Source organism: Echinops telfairi, unplaced genomic scaffold (genome assembly GCF_000313985.2).
Source record: "Echinops telfairi isolate 266 unplaced genomic scaffold, ASM31398v2 ScPeMD7_44;HRSCAF=162, whole genome shotgun sequence".
In the NCBI taxonomy this organism is placed as follows: Eukaryota; Metazoa; Chordata; class Mammalia; order Afrosoricida; family Tenrecidae; genus Echinops; species Echinops telfairi.
In genome coordinates this window covers 855,909-873,155 of record NW_022103942.1, presented here as the reverse complement: position 1 = coordinate 873,155, position 17,247 = coordinate 855,909, and the positions used below count along the sequence as shown (strand labels likewise).

General features: G+C 38.0%; 1 protein-coding gene across 2 annotated transcripts in view; it reads right to left on the bottom strand.

Annotated features, from left to right (window-relative positions):
* ZMAT1 (zinc finger matrin-type 1) overlaps nt 1-3,485 on the bottom strand; it is a 24,370-nt gene extending 20,885 nt beyond the window's left edge. The window contains exons 1-2 of one of the 2 annotated variants that reach the window (XM_045290615.1): nt 3,313-3,485; nt 1,613-1,681 (exon numbers count right to left, since the gene is read on the bottom strand). In XM_045290615.1, the coding sequence (XP_045146550.1) occupies nt 1,613-1,681; nt 3,313-3,397 (154 nt within the window). In that variant the 5' untranslated portion in view covers nt 3,398-3,485. The remainder of the gene's footprint in view (nt 1-1,612; nt 1,682-3,312) is intronic. The other variant, XM_045290614.1, reaches the window with a different exon arrangement.
* Between the last annotated feature and the right edge of the window lie 13,762 nt (nt 3,486-17,247).

The following is a 17,247-nucleotide window of genomic DNA, read 5'->3' as shown; positions in this document are numbered from 1 at the left end:
AATGAATGTACAAATGTGCTTTACATAATTGATGTATGTATGGATTGTGATAGAGTTGTATGAGCCCCTAATAAAATGATTAAAATTTTAAAAAGAACTGAAAAAAATGAACCAAGACATAAGGCCTTACATAACAGAGCTTAGAGAAGGAAGGCGTAATAATAATTTTCACATGAAGCAAAGAGGTGTAGTAAGTAAAGAGTTGAAAAATAACAGCAAGGAGAAAAGAGAGGAGTGCAAAAGAGAATATGAAAAGGGAATAAAAATGAAGTGCATGTGTGTGGTGGAGGGCGGGGAGAATGGGGGAAAAAGAAGGTTAGAAAAGCAAGTGTATTACTCCGATCAGTGTCAGTCTCTATAGGACCTGAGTTTTGACCACTATTTCTCAACTCCAAGACCTTGGATAATCATGCATCTTTTCCCCTCATTTTTACTGATCTAAATAATATATTTCCTCCATGAAGAATTTTTTACCATGAGTTTTCATTCCTCTGAGTACCTAAAAAATATGTGTGCAAAAATCCACATCTATAATCTATTACACCGAAGAGTTATTACCCTAGCTTATATACTTGTTATTTGCATGCAAAAGGCAGGTCTTCAATTTGTATTCCCAAGAAATACTAGAGAAGTACACAATAGACATTTAGATCATCCTTACAATAGACAAAAAATCATCCGTATTCACTGAATGACATAAACATATACTCATTTAAAATGCACCCTTGTGTACCTATGATAAGATGAAACCATGAGAATACTGATACAAAGTTCTGAAATTAATGGGTATAATGAACATTTTTCTGAGTCTTATTTTCCAGAAACTAAACAGAGCTAGATGAACTATACATGCCTTAAATAAACAAACAAAGAAAAAACAATTGCATGGAACGGTCTCCTGATTCTCAGCAACCATTTAAGTCAGAGTAGCACAGCCCCATGGGATTTTTAAGGCTGCAAATCTTTCTGTAAGTCGACTGCTACATTTTTTCTCCTGCAGAGCCATTGGTGGTTCCAACCACAGTCAAACTACCAGGGCTTCTTCTAAAGTCCTTATCCAAAATTCCATGATTCTATGAATACTATCAAGCTTTCTAGCCATAGTAATAAAATGGCATATTAAGAAAATACTAAATTTTAAAAATACAAACTTCCTATGAAAGAGTTTTGTATTATTATGCTGTTTGTTATTTGCATGTGATTCTGTTCTCTTGCTAACTTTAACTCACTACCATCAAATCGATTCTGACTCATGGTGACCCTATCGGGCAGGATGGAACTGCCCCTGTGGGTTTCTGAGACCGTAACTCTTTAGGGGAGTATAAAGCCTCATCTTTCTCCCATTGAGTGGTTAGTGGTTTTGAATTGCTGACCTTCAGGTTAGCAGCCTAACACATAACCACTATGCCACCAGGGCTCCGCTGGTGTTCTCTTATCTTGTCTGTATACTTCCTCCCAGCTTCATTTATTTTGTGCTTTTTTTTAATCAAAAAAATTTTGGACCATCGATAGACTATTAAAGGATGCAGGACAGAACTTGAAATATTTGCTTGGATTACTGAAATCAAAGCACAGTTAAAAAAGGAAAGCATAGTTTTGTCTTTAATCGCACCTGAGGGAGGCTTTGCAACAAAGGGCTTCATGAATGCTGGAGCTGTGGAAGCAGTAATTGGCACACGTGCTGAAAATAATGAGAAATGATAAACATATCCTGGTTGTCACATAATGAGAAGGATAAACATTTATTCAGATATTAGAGTTGCATTAATTGTGAATTACAAGAGAGAAAACTTTAGAATTATTTTAAAACACTATCTCTGGACAGAAAAGGCATCATTATGTGAGAATTGAAGTTTGACCTCAAACTTATCACCAAGACTTTTCCATGGAGGCATGCGAAGGAAGCGATCAGCAGCAAGCAAGGGCTAGTTATATTCACTTGAAGAATCGATGAAAGCATAAATGCTGTTTAAGGATGAGTCTTAAGATTAATGGAGATAAACAGATGGGAGCTGCATGTAAATTGGTTTCTTTTTTGAGAAGAATAGTAAGTCACTTATTTGGTCTAGATTTATGATGTGTCTTCCTGACTAAAATGTATGCAGCTGTTAAAGGCTGTGAAATTAAGCATGCTTTCACAATGCCAACTATTTCATAGCTCTTTCATCTTGAACCCCAAATCAATTAGTTTGGGGGACTGGAGATACAGGTTTTACAAGATGCTCTCTCTTGTAAGGCACACTAATCCTGTCCCTCTCTGGAGTTATGGACAGAAAAACAAATATATGAAAATTATAGAGAATAAAGTTTAAAAATAATTAAGCTTTCATTTATTAAGAAAACAAAAACAAATTTTAACTCTCCCTAACAATTTCTCTATGTATAAATCTGTGACACTGATTACAGTCTTCAAATTGTGCACCCATTATCATTATCCTTTTGTAAACTAGTCTACCACTGTTAACATATATGCACTGTCACCTATGCAACAATTCCACCTTTCCTATCTATCTCACCCCTGGAAGCCACTAACAACTTTGGTTTCTAAATATCTGTCTCTCTTATTTTGCAACTAATTCCACTTAGCCTAATGTTTTCATTGTATTAAGAAATAAGAAAATAAGGCGATTTAGCGGGAAATTAATGTTCATTTTTTTCCATATTAGGTATCAACCCTTTACACCTAAAGTACCAAAGCTACTAAGAATATGATATAGTATTTGCTCCAGAGATATGATTATCATTCTAGCACATAAATTTTTCAAAATACAGGTTATAATTTTCAATATGTACATCTCAGGCAACTTTGGGTCAGAGTTCTCATATGCAAGGGTGGCCCAATATCACTGGAAAGAACAGTTCATATTTATCTTTATCTTTGGGATATAGCACAATAAGTACTTAGTAATTAGTGATTGATGATGTTTGTGGTGTGTGTGTGTGTGTGTGTGTGTGTGTGCACGCGCGCACATGCCTTGCAGCTATCATTAGAAGATTCTATTGTCACAGCTATGTTTTGCTGAAATCATTGGTTTGGACACATTTATGATACAATGTTTTATAAAACAGTAAAGTAAAAACAAAATTAGAGAGATATCAAGGGCAAGAAGTAAGAAGGAATTGACTGAGTTCAGGCTACTTACTGTTGTTCCTTTATAGCCAGATAGCAAATCACTTACTTTTATTTGGATTTAATAAATTCAAAGGAAGCGATCATAACATCTCTTAAAATTCAGTTACAAATTATAAACTACAAATCAATAACAAGGACAGAGGAATTAGCTGATGGTAAAGAAGTGAATGGAACCTCACCCATTTCTGGCTGGAATCCTGGTGGAGATATCTGCTTGCATACTCCTCTTGATTGCTTCAGGTTTTTAGCATGGAATCCCCCCATATAGTGATAATGGGCAATAATTGGAGAGTAAAAGTTTATGTTATAAATACCACAAAATCTGTATCTGTCCACTACTCCACTCTTATGCACCTAAAATAATCACAATCTTGTTAGAAAAAATAAAACACCTCAATTTTTATGGTTATAACATCAACACAGACCACACACTGGAAAATTCATAGGCTGTATCCTCCTTTGCTTATCAGGCACTTTAAATTGATCCTTATACATTTGAAAATGAAACCTAACATGTTGAGCATGGTATTCACTCTGAAAAAGATATAGCCTAACTCTATTTATTCAATAACACAAAGCAAAGCATGACCAATTCACTGCCATAGAGTTGAGTCTGACTCAGAGATCCTAGTGTTTTTGAAACTGTTCATCTTTATGGCAGCATACAGCCTTATCTTTCTCCTGTGGGGCCATTGGGTTTGAACGGCCATTCTTGCAATTAACAGCCCAATGTCTAACCCACAGCGCTACCAGGAATCCCTTAGTCAATAGCATAGTCAATTTGAATTCATTATTTTCTGACTCTGAAGACAGCACTTAAGAACTTTAATATACTTGATCTGAAGCAAATTTATAAAAATGCTCCACATTGCTTTCATATCTATAAATTTGTTAAAATTAAAATAATGCTTCAATTTACAAGCCAATAACTTTGGGGTCCTGGTTTGTGGCAGACTCCTCATTGCTGCCTAACACCAATTTTCTTTTTCATCAATTATAAATCTTAGGCAACATATCTAGCTAAATTTAAAAAGTCCAAACTAGCTAAAAAGACTACATTTCCAACTTCCCTTTCAGCAAGATCTATCCGTATGACTAAGTTCTATAAAGAAATCATCTGAAGTGTTGGCTCAAACTTCTGGAACGATTCCTTAAATGCTGGTGAATGTCTTTCTTTACCCTTCTTCCCTCTTGTTGCTGGAACTAAGATGCAATGGCTGACATTCCAATAGTTATCTTGGATCACAGGGGGACCTTGAGGATGGAAACCAGTGTATTAGAGCAGAAAGACAGAAAATGCCTGAGCCTTCGATGAGATCATGAATTTATCATATCAGCCTGGGAACACCTACCTCCAAATTTCTTTTAAATGAGGAAGAACTTCTGAGTTGAAGCTATTTTGGAAAGTCTTTCTAAACCAGTATATAACCAAATACATAAGAATAACCAGAACGTTGGTATATAGAGAAGTGGAGCTAACATTTCCTGAGAACATACTATAAGCTAATCACTTGATCTCTACAGAATTTTAAATTATGAAATATGGAAAACCACAATCCTATAGAAAAGAACAGCAAATAATAAAACCCAAACCTATCAACACCACTCAGTTTCAGACAATTTTGCTGTATTTCTTTTAGATATTTTTAAAAAGAGGTAAACATTTTTACAGAGATAGCTAAAGTCGGATCTCTTCATGCCCACAATTTCTCTGCCCACTCTCCTTCCCTATAGGTAACCACCATCTTGGATTTGGTGGCTATAGTTTCTGTTCACGTTTTTATTTTTACTACTACTAAGTAAGCATGCAGCCATAAATAGCATTATCTTTTCATTTTTATACAGCTAGAACCATTCTATACATATCTTTTTAACTTACTTTAAAAATCAGCATTATATTAAGGTAATTCAAAAAGTTTTGCAACCGAATTATAGAAACATTAAATAAAAATATAAGAATGTGAAGCTATTGTTTCTCCACATACCCTCTACCGAAGTCTGCCTCTTTCTAAGGTAGTGTTTTCATCTCCCGAACCTTTCCCTGAAGGATTTTTCACGCTTTGACTTACACTGCATCAAAATGGCATTATTGAGTGACTCAAATGGTGTTTTTTTGTAATGTTTTTTGAGTTTGGGGAACACAAGAAGTCTGAAGGAGCGAAATCATCACTGTAAGGCGGATGGAGCAAAGTTTCCTAATGAAATACTTGTATGACAGCTCTTGCTATCTTCCACAAATGAACAGGTACATTGTCGTGATGTGAAAACTTTCCTGAGCTTTTCCTCACCAGTACAGTTCGCGAGTTTCTTAAAACTTCTTCTTTGTAAGCCCTGGTGATTTTCCTGTGTCCTATGAGAAAAATCTATCAAGATTACTCCTTTAGATGTTAAAGGCTTGTTTTAAAGCAAGCAGCCATCCAAGTGAGATGTCAGTTAAGTCCACACAGAATGAGTACACCAGCCCATGTAATCCAAAGACTGTTAATAATAAAGTACATAGTTCTATTTAGCACAAGTAGAACTTGTGCAGCCTGACATTGGGATTAGTGACTCTGATGGCCAGATTTGTGATTCCTGGAGGAAATGTGAGTAATCTCTTTACAGTAAGGCTTGTTGTACATCAGCAGAGCTTCCAGTTCCTTGACGTTGTGGACCAGGAACTTGCAGAAGTCACTGAGCAGCATGTGCTTGGTTTACTTGTTGCTCCCATAACCAATGTCAGGAATCAAGATTTGGCCTTTAAATATTCTCTAAACACTGTTGTCAATGCCGCTGAACTTGTGCCAATTGCATTTAATCTGATTGGTTTCAGAGCCGAAGAAGAAACAGAACTTAAATTCTGAACACCTAGTTTGCAGAAGGCTACGAATGATAGTGAAAGCCCAAAATACATTTGTAAAGCCCTCACGTGGATTAAGCCTCAGTTCAATTCCCTTTGACCACAGACCAGAGCTGTGAATAGTCTTGTCCTCATATAAAGTACATTGGAAGGTGGATTATCCACCTCCTGACCAGCCCAGAAATGGACAATCTTCCTCAGGGGCTGACTTGGGCTGTATCCTTGGTGAGGCTTGCTTGGTCAGAGCCATGCCCTGACTGCCTCAGGAAAGCCTTGGGCCAACCTTATAAGCACCTCTATTTCCTCTGTCCTAATCCTGGCCTCATCCCACTCCAGGAGTCCCACAAGTAACTCTATTATATAGATCTGCTTCCAACCATGTTTATGTGGCAGTCTTTTTTGACATCCCTTGTCCTTTTAAATGCAATGATTCTCAGCAAACCCTTGGGACCTTGTGCTAATGGGCCCCCTCATCAAGATGATTGACTCTGTAGCTGTCTTGTCCTTGTTCCATTTGAGACCTAAGAAATGTTTTCTTTATATATATAAAAATATTATCCCTTTGAAATATCCCAAACCAGGCATTATTACCTTCAGAGATGACCAGTTTGCCTGTAATTTATTTGGCCCAGTGGAAGCCACTGCATTGATGTTTTTTATGTCACTTACCATAATGAGACTAAAATATAGTTGCCTATAAGGTTAGCAATGGTCAAAACTAGATGAAATCCATAAAAAGCAAAGCGACAATTAGGTTTCATTTAAGTAAATGCATGTAATACATTCAGTGACCCAGATACCAGATATGAAAGAATCAGATGATTCAGAAATGTGACACAACATCAAATTAAGAGAAGGAACATTGTCTAAAAAGTCAGAATAAATAATTTTCAGACTTCACGCCAATGATTACTTGGCATGCCAATGATTACTTATGAGGAATTACTACCCCTCTGAGTCTCAGTTTTCCAATCCATAAGGGAGTAAGAACATTAAACATTCCTTCTTCTAGCTCTAGCATCCTATGATTTATCCCCCAAAGCATGACTTGTCAAGTGAAGAATTTGTTTGTGTTCTATTATAGCCTTTGCTTATTGTAAAGGAAGACTCTGAGATTTTCCAATATATCTTGGTTCAGATTATAATATTCTGGTTAAGCATTATAATGCTTACTCTTATATTTACTGTTAGGAACAGGGATACAATGGCTGATGGATCTAACAAGAGGCAGAATGTTGTGGGAAAAAAGAGCTTTAGAGTACAAAACATTGCAGTATTAAATTCTAATTCTCCAAATCAAAGATAGGAATTTTTTCCTTTCTCTGGGCCATTCTCTTCAGGTAGAAAAGTGGGGGAAATACCACTTGCTTCATTATATACTCACAACTATCAAATAAAAGGATTTATGTGGACTTTAAAAAACTGTTTTAAGACCTCATTCTCATTATTTTTAACCTACCTCATAATGAGAGATCTCTTGTGATTCAGACTGTAGCACCACTCCACCACTTCTACAAAAGCTATCTGTAAAATATCCAGCCATTTCTTGCTCAATCCAGGGGACAGCTATAAATAATGTGAAGTAGGACAGAATATCACATTAGTGAATATTTAAAGGCAGTATTTTCATTCTTTGATTAGATTTCACACACTACCTGAAAGATGTGTGCTTGTGAGCCCATAATAAAATAAATTGCCATATTACCTGAGTAATATAATACACACACATCAACGTGAGAAAATTTAAAGGCTTACTCTGTACAATTCTCCCTCATTTTAATCTTCACAAAAAGCATGTATTACTAACTAATTAAAAAAGTTAAAAGATGTTAATTTAAAAGTTGTGTTGACTAGCCCCGACTGCAAGTTTTCAATATCGCTATAAAGGAGCCCGAGTGGCATAGTGGTTACACGTTGGGCTGCGATCTGCAAAATCTGCAGTTTAAAACCACCAGCTGCTCTTCAAGAGAAAGAATGAGCTTCCCACTCTCATAAAGAGTTAAAGTCATAGAAATCCACAGGGACAGTTGTGCTCTCTCTGACAGAGTCGCTATGAGTTAGTATTGAGTTGTTGAGGCCAGTGAGTTTGTTTTGTTATAAAGACTAAAAGGCTTACTTTTAAAACCACATGTTCCAGATAAGAATAACAACGAATTAGCTGCTGCTGGGCTTGTAAATATGTACGACCACTGTGGAAAGTGATATTGTGATTCCTAAAACAGCTGACAATAGAAATACCATACAACCCAGCAATGGTATTGCTTATACTTGAAAGAAATAAATGACAGGCCATGCTGCAAGGCCAGCCTCGATCCCAGGTACATAGACACACCATTCCCCACCCCGCAGAAGAATGTACTACAGAGGACAGTACTGAGGGAGAGGGGTGCTCTGATCAGAGCACACAGGAGCAAATGAAGAGGGAAAGAGAGAGAGTGGATCCCATCCTGGCCCACCAAACCCCGAGGACAATATTCCTGCTCAGAGCAAGCCAATGCACAGAGAGGACCATAGGGCCAGCCCCACCAGGAGACATGACATCCCTCACTGACCCATGGTGCTATGGGAGACAACACTGGGGACACAGTGTGGGAATTGTGCCCCACCACACAGGGGCAAAACACTAAGGGCATGCAACAGAGCAGCGAGGGGAGCAAAGTAATGGAGTCCCCAGGGAATACAAAAAATAGACTTTGGGGCCAGGGTGTGGCACCCCATCAGACTCGACCAGAAAATAGTAGTAAAGGTCAGCAAATGGACCTGAAACTATTTATAAGCTTTTCTTTCTTGTTTTTTGTTATCTTTGTTGTTTTGCTTTGCTTTTGTGTTTATTATTGTTTGTGCATGTCTATCTAGATAAGATAGGTGGGATAAACAATCTGGAGAAGAAAAAAACGTACTTATGGTTCTGGGGGGACATGGGAGAGGGCTGCCAACAAACCCAGGAACAAAGGAACAAGTGATATAAAATCGATGTTACGGAGGGCGTAGGATGCCTGGGGGCCTTGATCAATGGCAATGTAGCCGAGAGGAATTACTGAAACCCAAATGAAGGTTGAGCATAATAGTGGGGCAAGAGGAAAGTAAAAATAAATAGAAGAAAAAACTAGGAGGCAACGGACATTTATAGAGATCTAAATACAGGCATGTACACATGTAAATATATTTATATATAATGATAGGGAAATAGATCTATGTACATGCAATTATATGTTAAGAAATAAGGCAGCAGATGGACACTGGGTTTCTACACATGTACTCCCTCAACGCATGAACACTTTGTTCTAATAACTTGACATTCTGTGATGCTCACCTTCTCAACAGGATCTCTGAAGACAAAATGGTGAATAAGCAAAGGTGGTGAAGAAAGCTGATGGTGCCCAGCTATCTATCAGATATAACGTCTGGGGTCTTAAAGGCTTGAAGATAAACAAGTGGTCATCTAGCTGAGAAACAACAAAGCCCACATGGAAGAAGCACACCAGCCTGTGTGATCACGAGGTGTCGATAAGATCAGGTATCAGGCATCAAAGACCCAGAACAAAAAATCATATCAATATGAATGAGGGGGAGCGCAGAGTGGAGACCCAAAGCCCATCTGTAGATACTTGAACATCCCCTCAAAGAAGGGTCACAAGGAAGAGACAAGCCAGTCAGGATGCAGTATAGCCCGATGAAATCCACAACTTTCCTCCAGTTATTTAATTCTTTCTCCCTCTCCCCCAACTATCATGACCCCAATTCTACCTTACAAATCTGGCTAGACCAGAGCATGTATACTAGTACAGATAAGAGCTCGAAACACAGGGAATCCAGAACAGATAAGACCCTCAGGAGCAATAATGAAATTAGCGATACTAGGACGGTAAGGGCAAGGTGTGGGGGGAAAAGAGGGAACCGATCACAGCGATCAACATATAACCCACTCCCAGGGGGACAAACAACAGAAAGGTGGGCAAATGGAGACAGTGCTCAGTGTAAAACATGAAAAAAATAATAATTTATAAATTATCAAGGGTTCATGACGATGTGGGGGGGGTGAAGGTGGGGGGTGGATGAGCTGATACCAAGGGCTCAAGTAGAAAGCAAATGTGTTGAGAATGATGATGGCAGCAAATGTACAAATGTGCTTGACACAATGTATGTATGTATGGATTGTGACACTAGCTATAAGAGCCCCCAATAAAATGATTTTTAAAAAAGACATGCCATGAACATGATAGATGTACACTCTTCCATGTTCATTGCAGCACAGTTCACAATAGCAAGAAGTTGGAAACTCCCAAATTCCCATCAATATAAGAATGGATTTTTTTTAAAAAAAAGCCTTTGGTATATGCACACAATGGAATACTACACATCACCCACTCCCCCAAGACAAAAACAAAAAACAGTGATGACATACTTCATGACATGGAGGGATCTGGCAATCATTGTGATGATTGAAGTTATTCAATCACAAAATGACAAATACTTTATGAATCCATTGCTGTACAGTTGAACACCGGGATGGGACCAGGCTCAGGCTTTCAGGCCATCCAGTCTACTGGACCGGTTGGTCAGGCATCCCAGTAGAGAGACTGACGGGAGCCCAGTAACCATGTACTCTGCTCTCTATGTATGTATTTTGAAGGCCACTTTGGTGGAGAGTGTCCTCACATCATCTGGGATCAGATTTTCGAGAAAGGGAGAGGGGAGGATGACTGCTTAGTGGATGCCATGCAAAGGCCATGACGAGGTTCGCCAGGACTGGTAGACATTGCTACCAGAGTGGTGAGGAATACTGATGGCAAAATCAAGTCAGTAGAGGGGCAAGAGAGCATGGTCTTGGAGAAGACAATACTCTTAAGGTCCCTAAGGTGCTAACATGTCTGATCCTACGCTCCTAATCAACCACGGTGGTCGGAGTTTCTGTACACCCACTGCGAATGCAGGCTGTGTACTATGGAACTATGGATCTTTAGGTGCTCAACACGCTCCAAAAGCCTTACCAGACTGTGGAAACCCCGGTAGGGTAACTAGTCTCTACCTCAAACACACCTGTAACCTGCGGGATTAAGACTGAAACTACATGGTATATGAAGAAGCAGAAGACAACTAGACCAAGAGTATTGCATTCTGTAGGAGGACAGGCATATACTTACTACCTCAATGCCTTACTTTCTGTATTGAGATATGTATTCTTATGGCAGACCTGTTTCTGAAATTGTCAATGAATATTATTGTATATTTTGCCTGAACACCATCTCCCATTATTTGTGTAAATAGCATCCAAGTATTGCGATATGTAGTTAATCTACACTTATTCAATCACCCCTTCTCAACAGTGTTTTAAAATTAATACATTGGGCTAGCCAATGCAGGGATATGATAGGTAAGATTCTCTACCATAAAATAACAAGGATGTCTCTAAGGTGAATCAGAGACAGATTAAAAAAAACAAACAAACATAGATTCAGGAATGAATTTGGTGCTCACAATGGATTTGGTTCTTACAACATGGCTGTTCTGTGTACTAGACCTCATAAAGAAACATAGAAGATATGGATGGTACAGTAAAGTGTGGTGAGGAAATTAGGTGGTGACCGGCTATCTGAAAAAATTTGGGGGGGTTTTCAAACAAGCAACCATCTAAGTGAGACATCAACTAAGCCCAGATGGAAGAAGCACAGCAACATCTGTGATTTAAGGATAGCAAATTATATAATGTAAATTTGAAAGAGGAAATAGTATTCAGATTTCTTGCTTTTTGATTAATTTTCTCAAAAAGGTCTTGATCTTCTTTTGTTTCGTTTTGTTATTGTTCTTTAAGTGGCATAACATTTCCAAAAATCACTAGTTAATGGTCATTCTAGTGTATACTGTTATATAATATGTAGTTCTTCCATTTAATCCCCCCTCACATTACCTTATTTCAGGCCAGAAATAACTTAAGACATCAGATTTTGATAGATATTTAAGGAGTCCTGGTGGTACAAAAGCTAAAGATGAAAGCTCAGTGGCTCAAACTTACTCTGGAGCTCCACAGAAAGGGCCTCTTATTCTGCTCTCCTAAAAATCACAAGTTTGAAAACCCTATTGGGCAGTTCTACTGTCGTGGTGAGTGGAAATCTAACAACATTGTATGTCTGATTTGTAAGAGAGTTCACACAAACGTTTCATTTTGGCTCCATTCCAACCCTACACATTTGAGATATGGTTTTTGAGGTCCCAGAAACAAATTTCCTACAGCCGAAGCTGAAAAGGATCCCTGGAAGCAGAAATGGTCAAGCACTCCACTGCTGACAGGAAAGTTGGTGCTTCAAACCATCCAGAAGCTCTACAGGAGAAAGAAAGACATGGCAATCTCCTTCAGTGAAGACTGCAAACTAGAAAACCCTATGGGGCAATTAGGCTTTGTCATGTGCCATTAAAATTGACTTGATGGGCACTTAACAACAACAAGCTCACTCACTGCCATCGAGAAAATTCTTGTTCATGGCGACCCTTTAAGGCTAGGATAGAACTGCCCCAGGGGGTTTCTGAGAAGCTAACTCTTTATGGGAATAGAATGCCTCGTCTTTCTCCTGAGGAGTGGCCGGTGGTTTCGAACTACTGACCTTTTGGTCACCAATACACCACCAGAGCTGCTAACAATAATAACTAAATTTAAAAGTGAAAGAGAAAAGTGGTGATATTAGATGGCTTTTAGCCAGGCATTTACAAACAACTCAAAGTGAAGACCTAAAGGGCAGGCAGGCATGCCTTATGGGGTGGGTGTTAAATTAGGGATCAGATGATGCTAAGCTAAGGGTCAGATCAGGTGAGTAGATGATGTTGACTGTGAGGAAGACAGAAACAAGAAGAGCTAATGTTTACTGGGCAATCATTGCATGCCATGAACTAAAATGAATATTGTAGCAAAAATTGGAATTTAGCAAGTGATTCTGATAGGAATGAGAACTGAAGTATAGCTGAAGAAACCTGGGAATAACTATTTTCCTCTTTCTATTTATTCTTTATCCTTTCATTTATGTATCTTCACTTCCTTAATTTACTAGAATATGAAACAAATATATTTTTATTAGATGGTTTTCAAACTTAAGTTTATACTCATTTTTAATTCCAAAAATAGCAAGAATTATAAAAAGTACCAGAGTGAGAAAGACTACATTGCTATCTCAACCTATTCATTAGCTGTATTATTTAAAACATGTTGAACCATTGATCTTCTTATTCCCGAAGTGCCTTTTGTACTTGAATATGCGTGTGTTGCTGATCATTAATTGAAAATTGTATACTTCAAGGAGAAATATAAAGAAGCAAAGTTTTGGGGAGGTCCTTACAGAAGTACTTAACTATCTTAACCAAACAAGAACCCACTGCCACTGAATTGATATTGACTCATAACAACCCTGCAGGACAGAGTAGAACTGCCCCTTAGGGTTTCTGAGTCTTTAAATCTTTACAGTAGCATACAGTGGAATCTGACTCCTGTGGAGCAGACGGTGGGTTCAAACCATGGACCTTATGGTTAGTAGCTCAATAAATGATCAACCAGAACTATCTTTGCTACTTCAGAATAAGATGACTATCATGAGACATACAGGGAAGTTAATTTTAAGCAGCTATAGAGATAATTTCAGGTTGTAAAGACCTAAAAGAGGGAGCCCTGGTGGTGCATTGGTTTGCTAATTAGCATTGTTTGCTAATCACGAGAGTGGTGGTTCAAGCCCAGTAGCCTCCCCAAAGGAAAAAGCCCTTTTCTACTTCTGTAAAGATTTACAGTCTTGAATACCCTAAAGGGCAATTCTATTCTGTTTTATATAGGGTCACTATGACTCAGAATTGAGTTGATGATAGTGGATTTGGATTTATATTTAAGAGTCTAGAGATCAAAAGCTCCCAGTATTTCTTCCTTTTCTCAGTCTTCATTATCTGCAATACCTGGTGTGTGTCCTCAGTCTAAAGCTGGCTTTCTTCAAAAAATTTCTTTTTAAAGGCACACATAGCATTTCTAGTGTTAAGTACAATGTATATGAAGGGGTGCCCCCCCCAAAAAAAAAACAACAGAAAAAAGCTCCGCTGGCCAGAATTTTCATAATATGCATTTTTCCACTAGGGTAGCATCCAGAAACTCACGCTGAGTTAATGCACCCTGTGGTGTCACCTGGGAAGGTCCTCTCTGGTTGCAGTGAATTTTTTCATGAAAGTAGTTTCAATCAAACCTCGTTTTTTATGATGGCCGATTTAAGAGAACAGCATGCAGCTGTGAAATTTTGTTTCCTGCTCAAGAAAAATGCGGCAGAGATTGTCTTGATGTTGAAACAGTGTTATGGTGAAAACTCAAGTGTATGGGTGGTTTTCTCCTTTCAAAAAAAGTGAAATGTTGACTGATGACAATCCTCATTCTGGATGTCTGTCAACTTCCCAAATGGACTAAAATGTTGACTTGTAGTGCATTTGGATTTCATTCCACCAGGTCAGACTGTTAATCAACCTTTCTATTTAGAGGTTCTGAAAACATTGCATAACAGTGAGTGACACCCCCACCACCACCACCAAAAAAAAATGGATGATTTGTGGCGGACAGGGGACTGGTTTTGCCACGACAACAATGCAGCAGCTCATGCAGCCATCTCAGTGCACCACATTTTGGCAAAAACACAATATGTACCTGACTCACCTGACCTTGCTCTGTGTGATTTCTTTTTGTTTCCACTAATGAAGAGGGGCATAAAAGGCAATGATTTGATGACTAAAAGAGGTGAAGAAAAATAACAAGGGAGGTGCTGTCAGCCATCCAATAGATGAGTTTGAAAACTGTTTCCATGAATGGAATCACAGATTTGACGAATGAATTAAGTATAATGAAGAGTACATTGAAGGTGATAAGGTTGCTTTGTAAAAAAAATTTAAACACATAACTTTGAAAAAAATTCATGTTGGGAGGATACCCCTCCATACTTAGTCTAGGTAGTGTCAAAAATATTTTGGGGTAGAATTAGAGTATAATATTGATTATAATTTAGGTGTAAGTAGTTCATTTTCTTCCTCTATACTTTAATAACATGCCCAACCTATAAGATATGGGCCTGTACCTTTTGATGAAATTCAATAAGAAGAATTAGGATAAGTGGAGTTAACAATACAAATAGTTTTCACAGCCTATCAAATGATAAAATCTCAAAGACTGTGAAATATGATTTTACATTTCGTATGCAGAAAATAAACTTATTTGTACATGGTAATGTAAACTTGGGCATATTGTTTAATATTTCTAGAATAGCACTTCTCAATTGTTTCCATTCCCTAGCGTATTTGAAGCTTAGGAGGCACATATGAATAGAAACTTAGGAGGCACATATGAATAGGGGAACAAGGTTTTACACTAGGAATCAAAGTTCAATTTATTGCAACTTGGGAGTGAGATCCTAATATGCCGTGAAATATGGATTAATATATACTCATTGCTGTTAAGTGAATTCTGACTCATATTGACCCTAGAGAACAGGGAAGAATTGCCCTATTGAATTTCCAAGTCTGTAATCTTTACAGAAGCAGACTTTCACATCTTTCTCCTATAGAGCAGTTGGTGAGTTCGAGCTGCCAACCTTTGGGTAGCAGTAGAGGGGTTAGCCACTGCACTCACCACCAAGACTACTTAGGATATACCACAATCTACCCATTGTCATTCCAACTCACAGAGACTTATATAGGGTTTCCAAAGCTGGACATCTTTACAGGAGCAGACAGCCTCACCTTTCTTCCAAGAAGCGGCTGGTGGGTTTGAACTACCAAATTTGCAGCTAACTGTCCAATGCGTACCCAGCAGTGCCACCAGAGCTCCTTTTGTTAGGGTATAAGAGATTAAAATTGCATAACAAACCTGTGGTCATCATAAACTGTACTTTCTCAAGTTTTTCAACTGTTAGCAAAGTAGACATAACGTTAAAGTCTCTTCAACTCAAAACACTCAAAATCACAGCCATCGAGTTGATTCAGACTCATAGGGTCCCTGTTAAAACTGCCCCTATGGGCTTCCAAGGCTATAATTCTTTATGGGAGTAGAAAGCCTCAGCTTTCTCCCATGGAGGGGCTGGTGGCTTCAAACTGATGACCCTGTGGTAATCAGCCCAACACAGAACCCACTAGCTACCAGAGTTCCTAAATATCTGTTATTTCCCTGAAATTAGCCATATAATAAAGTTCTTCAGAGTAAAAAAGGGATGCAACAAAACTATGGCCTAAAATACTAAATATAGTATGGAAATACTAGATATAGTATGTCATATTTGGTCAAACAGATTCAAATTCCATCTTGACATATACCTATATATAGCCTTGAGAAGAGTTTTAACTGCTCTGACCAGTTTTACCTCAAAAGTATAAATCATACAACATCCCTCCCAAGATTTGATGAATATTAAAACTTTTAAAATGTTGAATCTATGTAAGTACATACTCAATTATGGGTTGTTTACGAACCCAGAAGCTTTGGATTTTTTATTTGAGATCATATACAACCACTTTATTTCAAAGTTTGATTAGCTAGTCCACATTTGCTCAACTTTGGCACTATTATCATATTGGGCAAAGAAATTCTTAGTTGTGAATTTTATGCAGTGTAAGTTCTTTCACAGCATCCCTGAACTCTGCCCATAAGATTTCAGTAGCATTCCTCAGTTGTGAGAACCAAAACTCTCTCCAGACATTGCCACATGTCCCTTGGGAGGAAGACTTGACTCCAGTTTGTAACAACTGCTCTAGTCTATAATCATTTCACAAATAAGGAAACTAAAGTCCAGAGTGATTATAGGGAAGAAATAGATATGGGAAGCTAAAATTGAAAAGATTACTCTAGATTCAAGTGGACTTGCAGCAGGAAAAATTCTGGTAACCTAGGGAGAGATGATAGTAATAGAAGAGGAATGATCTCATTTACAAATACAAAATACAAATATGAGGAATTATAACTCAGATTTCATGACATGGGCTTTGCTACAATCTTTCATATTAAAAATAATGAACTCAGCTCATAGCAGAGTATCTTTTTTCCATGACATGCGATGTAAAGAGGTAAAGGAAAGAAGTATACAGGCACTCTTTCTAGCAACCTTTGCTTTGTTGAACTTACTTCAAACAGCTACTGTGCTAAAGTAAAATCCAATCAACTTTCTTTTTTTTAGTTTATTTAATTAATTTATTTTTTAATCGTTTTATTAGGGGCTCATCCGCCCCCCACTATCATGATCCCAATTCTACCTTGCAAATCTGGCTAGACCAGAGGGTGTAC